The sequence below is a fragment of the Colletotrichum aenigma genome (genome assembly GCF_013390185.1).
Source record: "Colletotrichum aenigma strain Cg56 chromosome Unknown KSG_Cg56_contig02, whole genome shotgun sequence".
Taxonomy (NCBI): domain Eukaryota; kingdom Fungi; phylum Ascomycota; class Sordariomycetes; order Glomerellales; family Glomerellaceae; genus Colletotrichum; species Colletotrichum aenigma.
The window spans coordinates 5,085,809-5,105,458 of record NW_023500908.1 but is presented as its reverse complement, the minus strand read 5'-3'; the positions used below and the strand labels follow the sequence as shown (position 1 = coordinate 5,105,458).

Below are 19,650 nucleotides of genomic sequence, written 5' to 3'. Positions count from 1 at the left end.
CCTGCAACGTCCTGTCGTTAGAGTGGTCTAAGGTTTCTTGTGGTGGTGGTTGCTGCGCCCGTGCAGCCGCTGTCTGTCATTGCGTCAGGAAGCGCTGCTGCGAACCATCCATCCATCCCTTTCGAACACTGGACTGGACTGGCTTGGTGGTGGTGGTGGACTGGAGTTCTTCAGTGCCCACTCCGGGTGGGCAAGCGGAAACGAGAGGAAGTCCGGAGCGCGAGGAGGAGCCAAAGGAGGGTTACAGGACGCGAGGTCGTCGGGGGTGTTGAAGAGGAGAATGGGACTGAATGGGAGGGGTCCAAGACGGCGGCGGCGGCAAGAGGGCAAGAAGACACGAGGCCCTGCAGTGTTGTTGGTGTTTCACGGTTTCAGACCTGGTGCCAAGAAGTCCCAAAAGACGCTGGTGCGACACCTTTTTTGCTGGGGACCCAATAAAGCCCCGGTCCACACCAAGTTTTAAGCGGGTCTTTAAATGGGTCCATACGTTGAACAATGGATCCCTTCTCCGCCAAGCCGCCCCGCTGTTGCCGCGGTCCCGGATCCCCGATTCGCTGCAATCCTGCAGCCCTGGTGCCGATGTGGGCGGCCCGGCCGGAACAAGGGTCCACCTCTTCGCACTGCTGGCAGCTGTACTCTGTACACTCTCTTCACTCCAGGGCTTCATCGCCGCCAGCCACCAAAAGTCGGGAGAGGCGCACAGTTTCAGAATGTCTTCTCCCCGCCCACGCCGTCGCCGCCAGTGCCTGAGAAGATCAGATCGGCTGTCCCGTATTGATCTTTTCTTGGTGACGGGGCTGCCGGGGTTCGTCCTGTACGAGAGAGCACGTACATACACTGCGAAATGCACTACGCGAGTACGGGGGAGCCAACGGTTCCGATCCTTTCCGCCAATCAGTCTCAGCAGCCATCCTCCCAAAACAGAGTCCATTCGCTCTTCTCAAACGACTAGAATTTGAATGGGGATAAGATGAGAGGAAGGCAGAGACCCAAAGCCCAAAACGGGCGGAATGCTACTACGACTGCTCTCCTGCCATTCGTTGCAAACTCTACTAAACGCCAAGGTTTACTTTGACAGGCCCTCAATCGGACAATCGCATCTTTTTCGCCGCCCTGTGCACAAAAGCTCAAACCAGCCTTTAATCAATGTTGTATCTGCCCACACGCCCAGTCCCCGCCCAATTAAATTCGAACGAACCGTCCCCTGGGGCTTTCTTTCCTCCCTTCTCCTGTTCGAGAACGTGAGCAGTGCTTCCTTTTGGCGCCTCCGTGGCTGAAATCCTGTGTTTGTTCGACGCAGACACCCATCCTCCGTGCGGTGCCGCCAACATCAGGTGAAATGTTACGACGTCACACCCCGTTCAAGCCCGTTTGAAGTTGGTGCCGAAGCTCCCGTGACGCCTGCCCATCAGTTCCTTGGCATCCAGCGGATGCAACTTCGTGATCTGGTGTGCGTGCAATCATCAAATGAAAGGGGGCGGGATGCCAATAACGGTAAGGCTTTGCCACATGTGAGGCTCTCTCAGAAGGGTATGCACAAGCCTCGGGCCATCATTTATTCGAGTCACAAGCGACAACGCCCTCGGACTCAATAGTCAAGGCCTCTTCGCTTCCTCCCTCGGGCTGGCCTTTTGCAACATCTCTGACGCACTGCCCCTGTGGATGCTGCGCCGCCGGAGAAAAGCTTGGCCTCGAAGGAAAGGGGGCTCGGCACCAAAGAGTGGGACACGATTAATTTACAGCAGTGACAACTCTAAATGCTCCCGCGAGTCAATCCCATCTTGGCTGGCGAAGTGCTGGGGTCCTGACTCCTTGCTCCCTCTAGCGCCGAAAGTAATTTCGATCTTCAATGTGGCCTTCAATTTCGACATCTAAGCTTAAACTGAAGTCCGACGATATATGAGATGAGCCGTGTCTTCCAAGCGAGGGCGGATGTTCGCGATGCCGGCTTCTGCTAGATTGCACTCTTGCTGATGTTGTTCAATATTGACTTGGCGTACGCCAGGTAATTAATACAGGCGCTCTTTACCTGAGATCTCAATACCAGTGGGTTGGCTATCACTGGACGTCAACTTGGACAACAATTTCTAGACTTGCTGGACGCGTCTGCCTTTCTCCAAGTCTAGTCTATCACACGCTTGCCGTTGATTAGATCAGTAGGGAAACGTACCGACTCTCGCAAGCTTGGGTAGCTAGTCGGACTGATTTCGCGCGTCTCCTAGTGCAAACCTTACCTAGCTGATGTATTATTGAAGTTCTTGGTCTAATATGCCCTGGATGCCCTTTGGTTCAGTCTCAGGTGTCTTCCCAATCTCGTTATCTTCATCGCCTCTTTTTTCAACTCCTTGACTTCATCACTGGGACCTACTTATGTTTCGATGGCGTGTTCTGATTGATAATCTAACAAGGAAAGAAAGAAAGGAAACTACCATGGGGGGGGGGGGGGGGGGGTCTTGACGAAATCCGACCTGACCTTTCATGATGACCCTGCACTCGTTGCAAACGTCACCGTGTCTCGTACCATCACCTGTACTCTTGCGTCTTCCTTGATTTCCTGAATTCTGCAGAGATAATCAAACCGCGATTCATCGTGTCGTCTTAGGTTGGCGCCCGTCAAGCGCCATTCAACCTTGGTAATGCCGCTCCATTCCTTGACGACGGGATTTTCCTCATCACCCCAGTATGGATTTGCCGTCAGCTTGTTCTGATCTCGGAACCTATCAACGAGGAACCATTTCCGGATGTGAGCATGACGTTTACCAGCCTCGAACGCGTTCCGATAAACTCCCTCGCTGTTTGTGTATGAGATTGACGCGCCGCTGCGGACGAGCTTCTTGGTGGCCTCGATCCTTCCGTATGTGGCGGCGCCCATCAATGCGCTCCCTTGAAGGCAGCCTTCGTGATCCATCTTCGGTCCATACTTTAGTAGCTCGTCGATGCATGAGACGAAGCCCCGTACTGCTGCGTTGCATAAAGGGGCGTGCGCATCACATGCACCGCGGTGGAGATAGTCGTCAATCATTCCCCATCGGTTGTAAAGTCGCAAGAGACTTCTGAGTAGCTGGTAATCGTCAAATTCGGCAGCGTAAGACAGCGGGTTTCCGGTGTCGCCCGCACTTATTTCAAATAGCAACCCAGAGTTAAGTATTACCGTCATTAGTTCTGTGTCCTTACCTAAGTAAAAGGCGTATGTGATTGTGCTCAGGCCATTGACGTTAAGGCGGCGAAGCGGGTCACAGCCTCTGCTCCAAAAGTAGGAGAATAGTTTTGGAGCTAGGGAAATGTGCCATTGCGCTCTATGAAATGTTGTGTTTCCCAGATAATCGCACGTATGATCTGAGCCGGCTTTGTCGAGCAGTTCGACCATTTCCATGCTTCCATTCTCGACGGCCCACATGAGTGCCGTGGTTCCCTTATGGTTATGAATGGATGAATCGGCCCCAGCAGCAACAAGGCTTTTTACCGCCTCAAAGTTGTTCAAGATTGCAGCCAAGATGAGAGGAGATCTTTGATACTCATCCAGAACGTTGAGATCAGCGCCGCAGTCGATGAAGAACTTGATACACTGTTGATGCTTAGTATCGATGGCATAGTGAAGTGCGCTCCCAGAATAGTTCTTGCCAAGTGGCCAGTCGAGCTCCATTGCTGAGGAATAGTGGCTGACACGGCTAGCAGCAGCGGCAAAAAACTCTTTCCAGGACGTCTGTTGAGCCCATGGCAGGTGGCGATAAAGTGCCCTACGAAATACGTCAGTCGTTTACATGCAGCTGAATTTAGAGGAGTTACATACCGATAAGCGAGGAAATTCTTTTGTACGTGGCTCTGCAATTGCTGGAGAGCTACGAGACTCCTTGCCAAGGCTGCGACGTGGAAGGGACTCAGGTCCAGATCCATTCCAAGCGAACCGTGGCGCAAGAAGATATCTAGCATTGAGCCCAGATGTTTTCTAGGGGCCCCATGCCATATTGATAGAGAAATCGCATTTCTTAGACCAAGGGCATGCTTTCCACAATGCGAGTCATCTAGACTTGCCTGCTCTAGGATCAGGCCAAGTATTTCGCCATATTGGAAAGGTCCGAGATTCTCTATCGCAAGGTAAAGTGGCCTCTTTGGACACTCCACACAACCAGGAAGATCGACATCGACAGAGATGCCTATGTTGAATAGTCTTTTACAAAGTTGCACATCGCCCCGTGAGATGGCCCGGGCCAGAAGATGAACCGACGGCGGGAGGACCCAGTCTCCATCAGCGTCAGTAGTTTCCTCTGCGTTTTCCGGCCCCTTCAATGGGACCCGTGTGATGGCAAGGTTAGCAACTATGGGTGATTGCCTCGCGGCGAGAATTCGAAGAATGTTATCGTACGCTGCAACTGGATGACTGAGAACGCTGCGTATCAAGTCCAATTGTGTTGAGCTCAACGTCAGTCCATGTCGGAGCAAAGCTTCGACAATGGACTCTTGTCCTCCTAATATGGCAAATAACAAAGGTGACGTGCGGTCTAGCTGTGGCCATTGTGGAATAGCCTCCGTTATGCTTTCAGGCGTGATATTGATTCTAAGCATTTGGGTGGCTGTCTTTTCTCGGAGCTTTCTGCAGTGAAAAGGTTTAGACTCTCTGCAAAAGAAATCTCTAAACAGTTCTTTTGGGATAAAAATCCTAGGTCCTTTGATGGCACAACAAAGATTTGATTGTATAGTCTCATAGAGGCCACTCCTAGGTTTCTGGAATAGCATTAACCACAATCGTGGCAAACCCAGAGCAGCTGCAAGCTTTAGCGGCGTGAAATTCGATGAAAGAACCACGCAGAGAAGCTGAAATATATTGTCAACGTCGCTTTCCTCATCCAACTTACAGTCATCAGAGACAAGCAACTCAGAGATGGTGGGATTGTGCACGGAAGTGCCAAGTAGTGCACCAAATGCAAGTGCAACAAACGAAGGGCTTTTTTCTGGGCCAAATAATGATACCCAGGCTTCAAAAACGGCAGATTCTTCGATATGAGTCCATATGATGTCGTGCTGTTTATCGTCGGTGAAAGATGTCCCGCATAACATGCAAATGGAATAGTAATAGAAAGGGTTTGCATAGAACGTTCTGGTAATGTTTCTCACCAAATCGAATTTGCCGAGACCTCCGTTGTTGAAGCAAACATTCCTCATGAGTACAGAGCGGAGACAGGTCATTGAAAGCTCGATCAAAGCAGTCTCTTCTTCAAGTCTGAAAATCCCCACGTCACTGTCAGGATCAATACGTTTCAGATATTCCTCGACGGTAAAATGTGCAAACTCAATATAAGTCTTCTCGCACGGTTTCCCTTGAGTTGGCAACTTTTCGTATCGCTTTCTGATGAAACTGCGACATTCTTCAACAATACGATCGGTGTCTACCCAATCGTCGTCGCTGAACATAGGAATTGTTGTTTCGGGAATGGACACAGCTTCGCGTAACTCGTCCAACGAAAGATGTCTGTCGAGAGATATCCAGTGAAGAGACTTGCGGACCAGGTTTACAACCTCAGGGCCTGCTTGCAGAATCCTGAAGAGAATTCTGTGATATGTTTCTGGGAGTGTTGGGGGCAATGAAGATAGGCGAGCGCGGTTTGTCGTGAGCTCGCACAGATAGTCAAGTTGACAGGCGACCCAACGGAACCTAAAATTAAGTCTTAGATGTTGTTCCGCAGGGTATGATCTGACGTGGAGAAACTCACATTCCTTCTGCTCCATTAACAAGCTTTTCCCGGATTTCCTCAGCCAAATCTGGACTTTGGAGTCTTATCTTCTTGAGCTGCCTTCGTTTGCCCATCTCCGCGCAGACATAAAGATCAATGTCCTTCGTATGCGCTGCTATTTCAAGGTGTGCGAAGCTTTCAGAGAGCTCTTCGTGGATTTCTTGCTCGTTTCGACTGAATATAGCAAGGCTGAGGGTCCGACAAACTTCCGAAAGCTGCCTTAGCTCTGCAGCAACTTCGCCCATGCCCGCACCACATTCGTCGACGCCATCCACGACAAGATAAACCTTCTCATAGAAGGATGAAAGCCTAGGAATGAGATCCAGTAACATTCCTGTCTCTGGTTCTTTGGGAAGCTTCCCACTAGGGTTCAAAAGTTCGAACTGGTCCTCGAGCAGAGAAAAGGCCTCTCTATTCTGCTGAGATAGCTGAACAGCGATGGAACAGAGAATGTTAATCAGTTTTTGGCTGTCCTGGTTCTTGTAGTCACAAAAGTGGAAAGCGACTGCCGTTGAATCATTGCTCAATTGTAGGACTTCATCGATGACGACACCACAGAGAACCGTTTTCCCAGCTCCGGGGATACCGCTGAGCCAGAGTGAAGAACTTGGGATGTCTCGCCACTTTAGATAGGTCTGATTGCTTTCAGTGAGCCATAATCCGGTCAAAGGTTGCCGGAGGCGCATTGCGGTCTGGAAATTCGGCTGAGGATTGACCTTCAAAAAGAAATTAACGATCTTTCGTCGGCGGTCATCCAATTCCACACGGCTCTGGATCTCGTTGATCCTTGCGTGATAATAGGTCAAGGCCGGCTTTGATCTCATCTTGGCTCGCCAGAGATTGCAGCAATTTGTCGAGGGTTTCCGCCGAAAGAGCCAGCTCGAGAGTGCTACTATGAGTAGCCACGTCCGCTGACAAAGTTTTCGTCTCGTCGGCAGAGAATGGCCACTTCAAACTGCGGAGAACAGCCTTGGCTTTGTTACCTGAATGAAAGTCATGTTCTGCCTTTTTCAGGCGTTCTTCAACCTTGTAAAGTGTATTGCTGCATGCGTACAAATGGTGCGCCCTGAAAGTGGTTGCTGACTCCTGATCTTCTAGAGACGATGCCAGTAGCGCAAGGTTCTGCAAGACGCCGGAGAGATTTCGTGTCTGGCTCGCGAGCTCCTTAACATGTTTCTCAGCATGTTTTGCTTCTTTGGCAAATTTGGTCACCTGCTGGAACACAGCTGCTGAGAGCGAAACAATACCTGCGACAGAGGCCGCTATTGAAAGTGGATCGGACATGGCGGAAACTGAAGCTCTGAGACGAGCGGAATGAGCGCCACGGAGAAATGCGTTAAACGCAAGAAGAGAAAATTGAAGCTGGCCCTTATTTCCGTGAAGATAAGAAGAGGCCTCTGGCAAAGTGAGGCTGCAGACCTGATGACACAAACATGACTTGCGCTGTCATCCCCGCTCTTTGGCGCCCAAATCATTGTCAGCCTGCATATGCACCTACATCTGCGCCTTCACAAGGCAGATTCCAACCCGATCAGGTTGCCTAACAGAGTCAAAAATCGGCCATTGCCTTTATCAGTCCAATAAGTAGCGTTGAGGGGGGTTTAGCCAATGACTGCGCTTGAGGCAAATGACCACCTCCGCTGTGCGGGGCGTTGGTGGGCAATAGCTAGGTAGTTGGTGAAGGCAGAACCGTTTATTCGGGTTTTAATGAAGCATATTTGACAGTGATTGAGTTTTTAGGCCGCGAAACCTGATTCTGGATTTCTATTCAAATGGGAGGCAAAACCTATCAGTTCGGGGTAGCGAACTTATACGCGCTGCTTTCGGCATGTACACATTGAACGACCTAGACATAAATTTCCTCCTCAACCAGTCGTAGATCTCGCTCTTACGTTCCGCAAGCCTTGCCCGCGCAGGAGGTCCCCAAAGCCGACGAGGTAACACAACAGCCACTGCAGCTAGCAAACGTGCTCACGCCGTTGACGCAGCATGAACAGTTTTGTCGTTCCGTCTAAGTACTCGAAAGAATTAAGTCAGCTTGTGTTAAAAAGTCCATACAAGAACCCCAACGGACCAGTTTGTTTGATGCTTCAGCTGGACCAGCAGCTGCAGCCCCTAGGAGGAGAAAAATGGCCGACGCGACAGCGGTAAACTTCATGATGGCGATGGGTTGGATGTGTATGCGCAGACAGCAAATCGCAGGTACTCAGTCAGCCACAATCATTTCTTTTATACACCTTCAGCCATGTAAGCGCGCTTGCATGATCGTGATAGGTCTGACGCATCAAGTGGCGAAGGTTCAGCTACTGAAACCAAATCAAACTGCGCTAATTTTCAGGACTGTTGTGGTCCTGCGGATTCTGCTGCGGGAAAAAGCGATACGTTCTCTTAAGTCCCCGTGTTTGCGACGGATAACATGACATTTTATTGAATACGGTGTGCTCGGAAGTTGGCTAGACGGAGACAACCGAGCGGATTGACTCAGGTTCCTTGCCGCTTTCAAACGCCTTTACGGCCCAACATACCATGTCGGTCGCAGTTTAATTAGACATGCAGAACGATTTATGCTGATAATATCTTTCGACTACTCGCAATACTTAACTCCCGCCGTGAGGTGTTCTGCTGTCGACTGTGGAAGCCATTTCCCACAGCGGTGTTGATTCGACCTTGCTTGGTCCGGACTTCAAGACCTGAATATTCCTTTTGTCTTTTGAACCAACGTTTTTTTGTCTGGGGAGGAAGTAGGACCTGTTTGAAGAGTGCTGCTTGGACCGACAACTGAGACAACTATTCACACCTGTTTAATTATATGTGCTCCTCTTGGCTTGCAGTGCCTGCATCAATTAGACGCCTTTGTTTGATAGCAGAGTACATCCTCGGTATTATGAGCTTCGTCACAAGGGTTAACGAGATAATCGTAAGAAAGAAATCTGCCTAGGGCGTCAACTTTGAAGAATGTAAGAACCTTGAAGTCGACTACCAATGGGAACGAAGCGGACTTAGAAGAAGTTTCGACGATTTCGACCATTTGCCAAGTGCTGTTCAGCGTACAGAACCAGCACCTCTCAGAACCCAAATCTCCGCAGATACCTAGGCTATCATCGTAATGGATATCAATTCCAATGATGAGCGCGATTTTCCGGCTATTGAGTCGAATATTTCCAGTGGTGTTTCAGAAGAGGCGAGTGTGACGGAAAAAAGATGAAATCAACTACGAGTCTAAGACTATCCCGAGTATCGGGGCTGCCAGATCAAATACATCAACCATTCCGCTTTGCGAAGGTTATAAAACTTTTGACCTCTCGACATTGAGATCAGTCTTGAGTACGCCCCCCTACTTGCAACTTGAACTGCTGTGCCTCAAGGTCAGCGTGCGCCTACCACACGGCTTCAACTTAGCTTGAGCTGTACGTAGCACGCTCGTATTGACAAGATTTGGCAAATTGTCCAGGTAGACATTCTGACAATCCACATGATTACGAAACAAAAGAACATCGGATACATGTTGTTTCTTAAATCTTTCTCTAGCTGAGACCATGAACATGACGAACACCGTCTGTGCTCAACACATCAACAAGCAAGCACCACAACAGGACCCTACAGTCGTGCTGCATGCAGTTAGTCGGGTCGGAAAGGACTGTAGTCCGTGGTTTGACTGGATTTTCATGCTCCATGGCATTAGAGTTCTAGGGCTGTTGGCTGTTGGCATTGGATGTCGAAGTCAGATGGAGGTCGTGGCTGGTAGAGGGCACTGACATCACCGCGACCAAGACAGGGGCAGAACGACCCAGCGTTCTTCAACAACAAATCTTGCCTTGGTTCTAGGCTGTTCTCCGCGAATACGTCTCCTAAAACAGATTCTCATGCGACGAAAAAGGCGGTATTTGGAGGCTCGGACAACCGAGTTCCCGCTCGTCCGGGATCCCTGGAAGGTGGCCTTAATGACGGAAGGACCCGTCCCATCTGCATCCTCCTGTCAGTCAAAGCCGCGTTTGCCATGTGCGGTCATTGTATTGAGATGGCCACCACTAGAATGTGGGGTTCCGTCGGTGCTCTCCGGTCGGGAGCTTGATGCATAGCCTTTCCTGAGCCAATCTTGAATGATGTTCGGTGAAGCGTACAATGCCGGCCCCGCAACTTTGCCATCATGACCTAACGTTGCGGCGAGACATCGTACACCAATACAAAGGATTCAAGTATAAAGGCAAAGCGTCTGACCACGGACGCTGTGGTATGTTTATGTGAAGCAAATACCTGTGTCTTTCAGACATCTCCAAGTTTCCGGACTGGACAAAACGTCGGCATATAACCAACCACGGACCAAAGTCTCAGAAAGAGTCCAAGTTGTCAATAACCGCTATGAAGGCCTTCATCCCTCTGATTCTCGCCTCCGTCGCCTTCTCCAGCCCTATCTATCCCATCAGCAGCAAAGAGATCGAAACCGCACCCAAGCTCGACACACGCGAGACTGGCACAATAGCAAAAGAATTCACTAGAGGCGGCTGCCGTGATGTCATTTTCATCTTCGCCCGTGGATCTGTGGAGACCGGAAACATGGTGAGTTGCCCGTCCCGACTCGGATGCGCGACCGCTTTGAGGCGTCCGTATTCGCATAGCTCGACAACATCAGACGGAGCTGACGTCAAAGCGTTCCACCAGGGCTCGACCGTTGGACCCCCAACTTCAGACGGCTTGAAGAAAAAGTACGGGGATAACAGAGTAGCGACCGAAGGAGTTGATTATGCTGCAGCACTTACTCCCAATTTCCTCCCTGGCGGCGCCGATCCTGACGGCGTCGCAACGATGAGGAAGCTTCTGAACGATGCCGCTTCAAAGTGTCCGAATGCGAAGCTGGTGGCTGGAGGATATAGGTAAGCCTCCTTCTTATTCGTATTCTTAATGGTACTCTAGTGCATGAAAAGGTAATAACACAAGCATTTACAGTCAGGGAGCCGCTGTGGCCCATCGATCAATCGAGAGTCTTTCGGACTCGACCAAGAACAGAATACTTGGCGTCATCACTTATGGCGATACGCAGAACACCCAGGACAAGGGGCAGATTCCCAAGTTTCCGAAAGATAGGGTCAAGATTATTTGTAATGATGCCGACGAAGTCTGCAAAGGCACCTTGGAGGTAGAGCCCTCTCATCTGGACTACGTGAAACGGGTTCCCGAAGCCGTCGACTTTCTCATCGGGAAGATTGGCAACATTTAAACTTCTGAGGTCCGCAATTTGGAAAACTGGATTTAGGGTATGACCATTGAATTCTGGATGGAATTTAGACAGACTTACTTGGCCATATTTGCAAGGTACACACCACCTTCATTTGACGACGCGACGATGACAATTTGGCGGCTTGAGAGCGAGTTTAGCCTATTTAGAATGATGAAATGATATCTATTGAGAACCTTGACCGTGCTCTTGGAAATTCTACATCACACACCACCAAGCTACACAACTGCGGCATTGATGCACGTGCTACCGTCCATCATTTTCCCCCGAGCTGACTCTCATCAATCTCTTGATTGTCTCTAAGATTAAGCTTCTAGCCTACGAATTGAATAATAGACTTCACGTATTCATGGTCAGGTTTCTATATTTTGATCCACTACAGATGGAAAACATCTACCCCAAAGTGTTTAGTTCTTCGCACTATTCCTGTCCTGCTTGATTAGGTCGGCTGCCCTCTCCGCGACAGCATATACAGTACTCTGTATGTTTCCTGAAGGCTCGATGGGGAAGATGCTAGCATCCACGATGCGAAGCTTCTTCGTGCCATAGACACGCAGCCTATCGTCAACGACACCGCCCTGCTCGCGCGGCATCATGGCACAGCTTGCCGAAACGTGGAAAAGGGAGATCTGCCGCTGCCTCACAATCTCCTTCGCACTTTCCAGATCACTCCCCTTGATTTCAGGCAAGCGTTTGCCCCCAGCTTTGATGAGACCGCCAAATGGCTCCGTTCCCACAATCTTCTCAACAAATTGCACATTGCGTGCAAGCAGCTCCAAGTCCAGGGGATTCGCGTTGTATCGCGGGTCCCATGCCGGCAAGTCCTTGAAATCAGGGCTCGTGATGTGCACGCAGCCGCGCGAGAAAGGGTGGTTCAGCACCGTTGTGACTGTGATGTAGTTTTCCGGGTGAGACGGCAGAATGTACTCAGCCATATTCGCAGGGTGGTCATTGATCGTGATTTGGGATGGGAATAGGAGATACTGGCAGGTCGGCTCGTCCGGAGATTCAACCAGAGAGCGCACAAGCTTAGCTGCCGAGGTCTCAATTTGATCCTTGTGAGATTCGAAGAGATTTGTCTTCCCTTCCTTTTGGACGAGGCCGCTGCCATCAGCGAGTGGTGTATATGCTGAACTGATTGTGCTTTGACCCAATGGACCCTCTCGGGTCGCCTGGTATTGACCGACGAGGGCGTTCAGAATGTTGGCATCACGCAGAACATCGCCCGAGGGCACGCCGTCGCTGACCTCGAAGCTTTGGCAGACGACAGGGTGATCTTGCATGTTCTCGCCCACGTTGGGATTGTCCACAATGACGGGGATTCCGTGGCGTTCAAGATGTTGCCTGCCTCCAATACCGGACAATTCTAGGAGTTGGGGAGTCTGAAGGGCTCCTGCTGCCAAAATGACTTCGTTCTTGGCTGAGATTTCCTTCTCTTCTCCGTTCTTTGCAACCACCTGGACTCCAGTGGCTACAGCATCGCCGCTTGTTGTATTGAAGTTGATTTTCTTCACCAAAGCCTCCGTCAATACAGCAAGATTCGCCCTACTTGAAACTTCGGTTGTGTAATAGGCGTTTGCTGCATAGCTTCGAGTTTTGGTCCCTGGATCAATGCTGCAAGGGTTCTGGAAAGCCCCAAAAGCCTTGCCACCGCGCGGATCTCCAGTCATGCCCAGCCCGAGCTTCTCAAAGGTGCTCATCCAGGCCGTGTTCACAGCGCCGTATCCCTCGCCAAAGGAAACTTGCAGAGGACCATTTCCGTTCAAGGCGTCGTCGTGGTAGCCCAACCCGACAATGTCTTTCGCCGACTGTGGAGGCGGATGATCGGTGGCAAACTTTCGAAAATACGGCGCAAGAGAATCAAAGTCCCAGCCGTCATTTCCCAGACCACCCCAGGCGTCAAGAACGCCCCTAGTCGGGTAAAGCATCAGCATGAAATTCAGACCCGAACTTCCGCCGAGCATCTTGCCACGAGACTGATTGATCCGACGATTATTCAGTCCTGCCTGTTAAGAGTCAGCACCACCCAAGAGTATTTGAGCGACAGAACGTCTCAGCGAACATACCTGAGGGACCGAGGTGAAGTTCCAGTCATACTCCTCCTTTCCATACAAGCCAGCCATGAGTCCGGGTGTCAGCACCAACGGGTTCGCACTCTGATCGGACCCAGCTTCCACTACCAGGACGCGGACCTCAGGATCCTCAGTGAGCCTTGAGGCGACGACCAGGCCGGCAGTACCGCCACCGACGATAACGTAGTTGAAAGCATCGTCGAGATCCTGCAAAGATGACATTTTCGATGATAGTTCGGCGCTGCAGGGATAAAGCCACAACAGTCCAGCGGCGACGAAAGCAGTGAGGGGAAGGAGGGGGTTCTCGACTTCAGACGAAACTTTTGTTGAGCAATCTCACTTGCGTAAGCGTTAGGCTGCAGCCATGATCAGACTGCGCATTCACAAGGGCTCGGTGGAATATCATGAGCGGGATGCATGAGTCTAGCCGTTTCCAGTGGAGAAATCCGCAAGGTTATGGGTACAACCAACTGAACAATCTCATGTTCAAGGGACGTGTTTTTCACGCTGTTATGTTACTTCTCGGCGGTGCATAATTACCGATAACCATATCGCATCACGAAACTGTTTGAAGTTTGCCAATATTTCATATTTCTGATGATTGGGGCTTCTTTGCAGAATACACTTAAACACATAGTGACATGTGAATGTCTGGAGATCTTTTGGCGTCCTTGGGCCTTCAGCAGAGGTCTGTGGAGAAGATGCACGCATTCTGCGGGGACCCCAACTTCCTCTCCTGCACCTAGGCGTTGAAGTCAAGACCACTTGTATTCGCGACAGCAAAGAAACAGATGATATTGTAGGTACTTTACTCGAAGATTTCAGGCAAACAAATACTTGGAAACACACAAATTGATGGTCCTTCATCGTAGAACTTTTGAAAATGAGGGGAAACTGAAGCTATTGAAGGTGACAACGCTCGCAAGAAGCAGGCTGCAGTCAGCGTTGTATTGGAAGTGGACTGTAGCGAACATCTTCAGTGAAAGCGCCTAAGCCGATGGGGCTCATGAACATGGGTTTCAATCCTTCACTCACGACTCTACGCCTCCGCCCGAACGAGGAAGCACGAATATCGAGATGGTATAGAAAGCAAAAAGAAAGTGCTACGTGTTCCTGGATGGTCCGGTTTCGAACTGCAAGGTCGATCTGTTGCAGAGAAATAAATACCTTGGGTCTCAAATCATTCACTCAGTCAAAACCAACCTGTACAGGGACCTTTACCTTGCGCACCCCTGTATCTGGCGGCCTCTTGTTGGCCACTGCGACTGACAGGGCGGCCATCAGCATGCGGTACAAGCCTTAAAGAAATAAAGAAAAAGATTGGCCATAAAGAATTTTCCTGTCTTTTATGTAGCAAACGGTTATCCGTCCTTTAGCAGATAAACTCCGGGCATCTGTAAGCAGGCATCGTTGCCCCGACATCACTGAGCTTGGCGAGCTTTAGCTGGGTGATTGATGATGTATGCCATGAAGAGCCGCAAGGCCGGCCGGGTCACGGAAATGAATCCAGCACCGCAAGCGAGTCTAAAAATAGGTAGTACGCCCTGCTAAGCTGACCTTCGGGTTGAAAATGCTTGTTTTATCTCAGTCAACCTCCGGACAGACCCCGATTCCTCCGGACAGCCCGGTGATGGCAAACACCGTTGGACCCACATCACCGAGAGAATCGTACCACCGTGAATCCCGGCTTTCGCATCCCGAAATCAAATTGTAAGTCCCCGGGCAAACTCTTTTTGGCTTCGCGTATGAGTGTTCGGGATCTGCTCTGAGATTTCAGCGTGCCTTGGAATCATTTGCTTCGGCTGGGCGACCCAAAGATGACTGTTCCCCATCGGTTGTCGAACAAAGCCAGGTGCTAATTCGCGTGTCCAAGACGTTCTGACGGCATCTGGCATCTGTGGACGATTTGAATATAAATGTTCAAGAGCCATGCGGCCATGGAACTTTCAAAATGAAACGCTGGCAAGAAATCAATCTACAACCTCGATTGTGCTTCAACTGCACAAAGTCTATCATCCACATCGACTCGGATCAATCTCAAAATGAGTCTTAATGCTGCTAGGTTCGCGCGACAGCTCTCGCACAGACCACTTCCAGTACTTCAAGCACGTTTTGCCTCGACACAGCCACTTTCTCGCGAGCTTTTTCCTCAGAGGACTCAGTCTCAGCCGGGAGATTGGCCAAAATTAATCAAGAAAGCTGGAGTGCGAGTCGCACAGTAGGTTTACCCGTGGATATTCTGAAACGAGAGATCAGGAAACATTGACTTTTTTTGACCAGGTACGTTGGCGTTTTCTCAGTCGTGTTGTTTTGGCCGTACCCAGTCTACACGATTGCTGAAGCGATCTACTAGGGGCTTGTGGGTAACAGACGGCGAATGGGTGGCTACTGGAAAAGTCAACTGTAAAGAACTAGCCTAGCATTGAAGCTTCAAATTCAATAATCGTATGCTCAAAATTTGATTCGTCGCCTTGGACCTGAGCCACCTGTAGAACGCTTGGCGTCGTGACATAGGGGTCGGTGAGTTTCTGCTAGAGAACCCGAAGCTCGGGACCCACTTCCGAATTGGGAAAATCGGTCCCGAGGCCGCGTCCGACTCGCGTGGCTTTGTGGCCCGGCCTCCCAGTCTAAAGCCACCAGTATCCCCACGCCACAAAACCCGACGTTTCGATTCCCCCGTACGCTTCCCGTTGAGGTTCATCCCAAAGGGTTCGCGATCTACCGAGCATGACCACCGAAGTCGCCAACTCGAGAACTCACAAGTCCTGCGATGCGTGTACTAATCGCAAAGTCCGTTGCTCCGGTACGGTTGACTCTGCCACTCTCGATTCCTCGGTCAACAAAAGCTGACATCATCCATGACTAGGATCGCCAGGCCCATGTGCCAACTGCGTCGTAAGTTCCATCGCAGGATCTGATTCGGTCTTGGGCTCGGGAGATGTTGACTATTTGGGAACTCAAGCGCCGGAAAACCGAGTGCATCTTCAGCGTGAGGAAGCTAGGCCGCCGACCGAATGGTAAGATACCTCTACCAATTACGGGTTGTCCAGCTTGCATATACCCTTGTTACGCCCCTATACGGTGCTGACCATGATGCCGCATATAGTAGTTCGACAGTTCATGACCATCAGCAATGGTGCTGAGGGTTCTGGTGATGGTGCTCAAAACTGCACCGTCTCCGTCATAGACTTCGCAACTCCACCATCACCGAAGCCACCGAATGCGAGCAACTCGGATGCGGACCCCACTCCGCCGTCCGCATCCTCCGATGCTGGGCGGGCCGGACCGCACCGGATCCCGGATCTGTTGGTGGATCGTGTCATTGAACGCGCGGAGGAGTCCACATCCACCAGGACACACCCTAGCAGATCGCATTTTGTCAAAGTGAGACACCCGAGATCCCCCCAAAATAAGATGCGATTTTTCTGATGCGAAGACAAAACCAAGGGAAACGGCGTCTTCGGTGAGTGCCGTCCGCCATGGGCGTTCAACCCGAATCGAAATACAGGATCATCGCTTATGCCACCTTCAGTCGGCGGTGACAGCAGCCTCACGTTCTTCTCGGAAGCTCGACTGAAGTCCCTGTCCCAATGCCTCGGCCACGACAGAGTGAGCGAACTGGTTGCACGAATATCCAGCACCGTCCAACATCATTTGAGAAGTGCCTCCAGCTTCAGCACCGACCTGTCAGCCCACCATAAGCAACCACCCGCATGTCTGAACGACAGAGCCCGAGTGCTGCAATGCATAAAACGTGCGACTTTTTTTTCGATTCTTCAGAGTTGTTCAAATTTGGAATGCGAGCTGACTGAGCATAGTGTACTTCGAACGCGTCCATCCGCGCTTCCCCTTCTTGGACCGCGCGGCTTTTGAAGCCACGGCAGCTGCTCAGGGCCAACCCAACACCATACCTAGGAGCAAATCATGGACTTCGTTATATTACACAGTCCTCGCCCTCGGAAGCCAGTACGATGGGGGAGGCAGTTACGAGCCAGGGAGGGGAGAGTCGTGGGAGCTTTTCTCGGCCGCTCTGGCCAACTTCACTGACCTGATGCTTCTCCCAGACTCTCTCACCACACTGCAGGCTCTCACAGCCATGACAATATACTCTCTGGGGATGTCTTCGATGGGACTCGATCACATTATTATATCAGAGGCGGTGAGAAGAGCGCAGAACCTGGCGGAAGCGAGGTTCAGCAACTATGCAACGCAGGCGTATAGAAAGACTTTCTGGGTCCTATATGGCCTAGAAAAGGTCACCAGCTTTCATCATGGCCGGAGCTCGGTGAGTGCTTGGACCCAGAATGTCTTTCCGCAATCGGTCCCTGGGCTAACGGTCAGAAGGGCTTCAGCGACTGCGATATTTCCTGTCCGATTCCCAGCACGCCCGAATCCTACTTTGGAGACTTCAACTGGTTTGTGGCCTTCATTCGCTATGCTCGCCTCCTATCTCGAGCATATACCTCACTGTTCTCGGTTGGGGTCTCGGTCAATGCAGACGAATACTTTCTGGACATCGTGGACCAGTTAACTGAGGAAATCGAAGACTGGAGAGCTGCTTTGCCAGACAATGGCTTCAGGCCAGGGGGTTCAATCAAGCCTGCTACCCTGCCTGTTTCCTCCGAGACGCAGGCGGTAGCTCTTGTCATGCATTTCTTTTACAACAGCTTTCTTCAGACCATCTCGAGGATGGCCCTTCGTCACCTGCCACCATCAAACCATGATAGGAGAGAAACTGTCTTCAAGACAGTGGAGAAGACTTCTCGATGTCTTCTAGAACTCACGTCACTCATTGAGGTGGCACCTTATACACCCATGTGGTACGTAATCTCTTCTTGAGAATCTATTCAAGCTTACACCCTCGTTTTGTACAGGATGCTTGTAGGTATTCCGATCACGGGCTTCTTCGTTCTATTCGACCTTGTCATCCACAACCCTAAAGGGCAGCAGGTTGCATCCAACCTCGCTTTGCTCGACATGGTCGTTGGTCACGCCAGCCAACTGGAGTATGTGTCCCAGGGTGTCATTCCGGGCTCGATAATTGGCGAGTTCGCACACATCGCAAGAACGTATGTTGGCGATGTCAACGGCCAGAGCATAGCCGGCGACGCAACGCAGCAGCCGCTTCCAGACACCGGACAGGCGCTGTTTTCTCAACCTCACTGGTCTCTGCCGCATGATGATATTGAGGAATTCGCAGCCATGGATGTCGCTGCTGATCTCTCGGAGGTACGTCATTGCTTCTCCTTCATCCCACAACAAACCCCATGCTAATCTGGGATACTACAGATGAATCTGGCTGTTGGATCAGGGCCACCTGGAGTGGGAGATCCTATGGACATTGAGGGGCTCCCCATGGGACCCAACACCTTCATGGGAACTGACGTAATGAACCTCTTTGGGTACTTTGTGCCCGACTGGGAACCCTTGGTTTACCCAGGACAGGCAAGCCAACACGACATTCCCGCTTCAACTTATCCAGATGACCAGCTTGATGCGCATCAGCCTTGACCTTGAGACCAGCTTCCAACGGACCTACGAATGTAATCTTAGATGTCTTGGCATTGATAGAGACCAAGAATAGACATGTAAACTATCCAGTCAGATTAGAAAGACCTCTAGGCATTGCTCCTGGAGATCAGTCGGTTCCCGGGTTCCCACCCTCTAAGAATTTGAAAAGCCTCAAGTGATTTCCGTCCAAGTCTTTGATGGTGAACTGCCGGTATCCCCACGGTGTATCGCGGATCGGTTCGACCACCTCCGCCGTGCCCCTGGTGATCACGGACTCGTGAAAAGCGTCCAAACCGATCGTTCCTAAAGCGATCAATGCTCGTCCAGGCACGAACTTGGTTGGTTCGCACCGGAAGAAATAAAGGTTCGCGGCTGCCTTGTCGCCTGCGTAAACCGAGCAAAAGTTGGGCCGACCATCGGGATCGCCCTCGCTGTCGGACTGCATTCCGCCCAGGGTAAACCCCAGCTCGCCTGTGTAGAACTTGACCGTGGCTACGATGTCCCGCGAATCGAGCGCCGGGATGATCTTCCAGGCCGAGCCGATACCTGCTGCGTCCATTCGGCGAGGCTCCTTGTGGGCAGCGAGTGAGTTTACCCAAATCTCTTCTGGGGTAATTATCAGCATCCGTGGTAGGACTCGGTTGCGCGGTCTCCAGGGTCTACCTTGGCCTCACGGACCAGGCCGGCTTCCACGTTGACTTATGCACTGCAGCTGTTCTGCGAAGAGCCGCGAGATCAGACGGGCTGGGTGAACGGACACCGAAGACCGAACCGAGTTGGCGGAAGAATCTGTCACGCGGACGGCAGAGGGAGAAAAAGGAAGAAAAAGCGGTGACGAGAAGTCTAAAACGCACCACCAGCGTCCTGAGTTTCAGACGGTTTGGCCGGGTTGTGGTGGGATGCCAACGTCATTATTCCATTCCGATCGACAGACCGGCAGAATAGGAGAAATATCACTCACTCTTTCTGACCATCCTCAGCCGCCTCCATCTCATTACCCCTCTTTTCCATCCGAGATCTCTCTCCATCGGCACCGTCTAGAGCCACGCTAGCAACTCTAATTCCAGTTTAAACGTGGTCTAGCTCAGGCTGCTTCCGCAGGCGC

The 19,650-nt window shown here is 51.1% G+C and overlaps 5 protein-coding genes across 5 annotated transcripts; 3 read left to right on the top strand and 2 right to left on the bottom strand.

Annotated features, from left to right (window-relative positions):
• Positions 1-10,088: 10,088 nt before the first annotated feature.
• CGCA056_v003390 (putative cutinase 1) lies at positions 10,089-10,944 on the top strand (the record flags this gene model as incomplete). Its single annotated transcript, XM_037318647.1, has 3 exons — positions 10,089-10,286; positions 10,389-10,600; positions 10,674-10,944. 3 exons carry the CDS (start codon positions 10,089-10,091, stop codon positions 10,942-10,944), a joined length of 681 nt encoding a protein of 226 aa, XP_037183485.1.
• A 425-nt stretch (positions 10,945-11,369) lies between these two features.
• Positions 11,370-13,256, bottom strand: citC-1 (Dehydrogenase citC; the record flags this gene model as incomplete). Its single annotated transcript, XM_037318646.1, has 2 exons — positions 11,370-12,968; positions 13,029-13,256. The coding sequence occupies 2 exons, from the start codon at positions 13,254-13,256 to the stop codon at positions 11,370-11,372; spliced, it is 1,827 nt and encodes a 608-aa protein (XP_037182487.1).
• A 1,820-nt stretch (positions 13,257-15,076) lies between these two features.
• On the top strand, positions 15,077-15,387 carry CGCA056_v003388 (uncharacterized protein; the record flags this gene model as incomplete). The annotated part of the gene is made up of 2 exons (XM_037318645.1): positions 15,077-15,252; positions 15,315-15,387. The coding sequence occupies 2 exons, from the start codon at positions 15,077-15,079 to the stop codon at positions 15,385-15,387; spliced, it is 249 nt and encodes an 82-aa protein (XP_037182488.1).
• Positions 15,388-15,972: 585 nt separating this feature from the next.
• Positions 15,973-18,545, top strand: CGCA056_v003387 (putative transcriptional regulatory protein; the record flags this gene model as incomplete). The annotated part of the gene is made up of 7 exons (XM_037318644.1): positions 15,973-16,051; positions 16,141-16,418; positions 16,482-16,497; positions 16,853-17,319; positions 17,379-17,854; positions 17,909-18,263; positions 18,324-18,545. The coding sequence occupies 7 exons, from the start codon at positions 15,973-15,975 to the stop codon at positions 18,543-18,545; spliced, it is 1,893 nt and encodes a 630-aa protein (XP_037182485.1).
• Positions 18,546-18,672: 127 nt separating this feature from the next.
• On the bottom strand, positions 18,673-19,104 carry CGCA056_v003386 (uncharacterized protein; the record flags this gene model as incomplete). Its single annotated transcript, XM_037318643.1, has 1 exon — positions 18,673-19,104. The coding sequence occupies one exon, from the start codon at positions 19,102-19,104 to the stop codon at positions 18,673-18,675; it is 432 nt and encodes a 143-aa protein (XP_037182486.1).
• Positions 19,105-19,650: the final 546 nt, after the last annotated feature.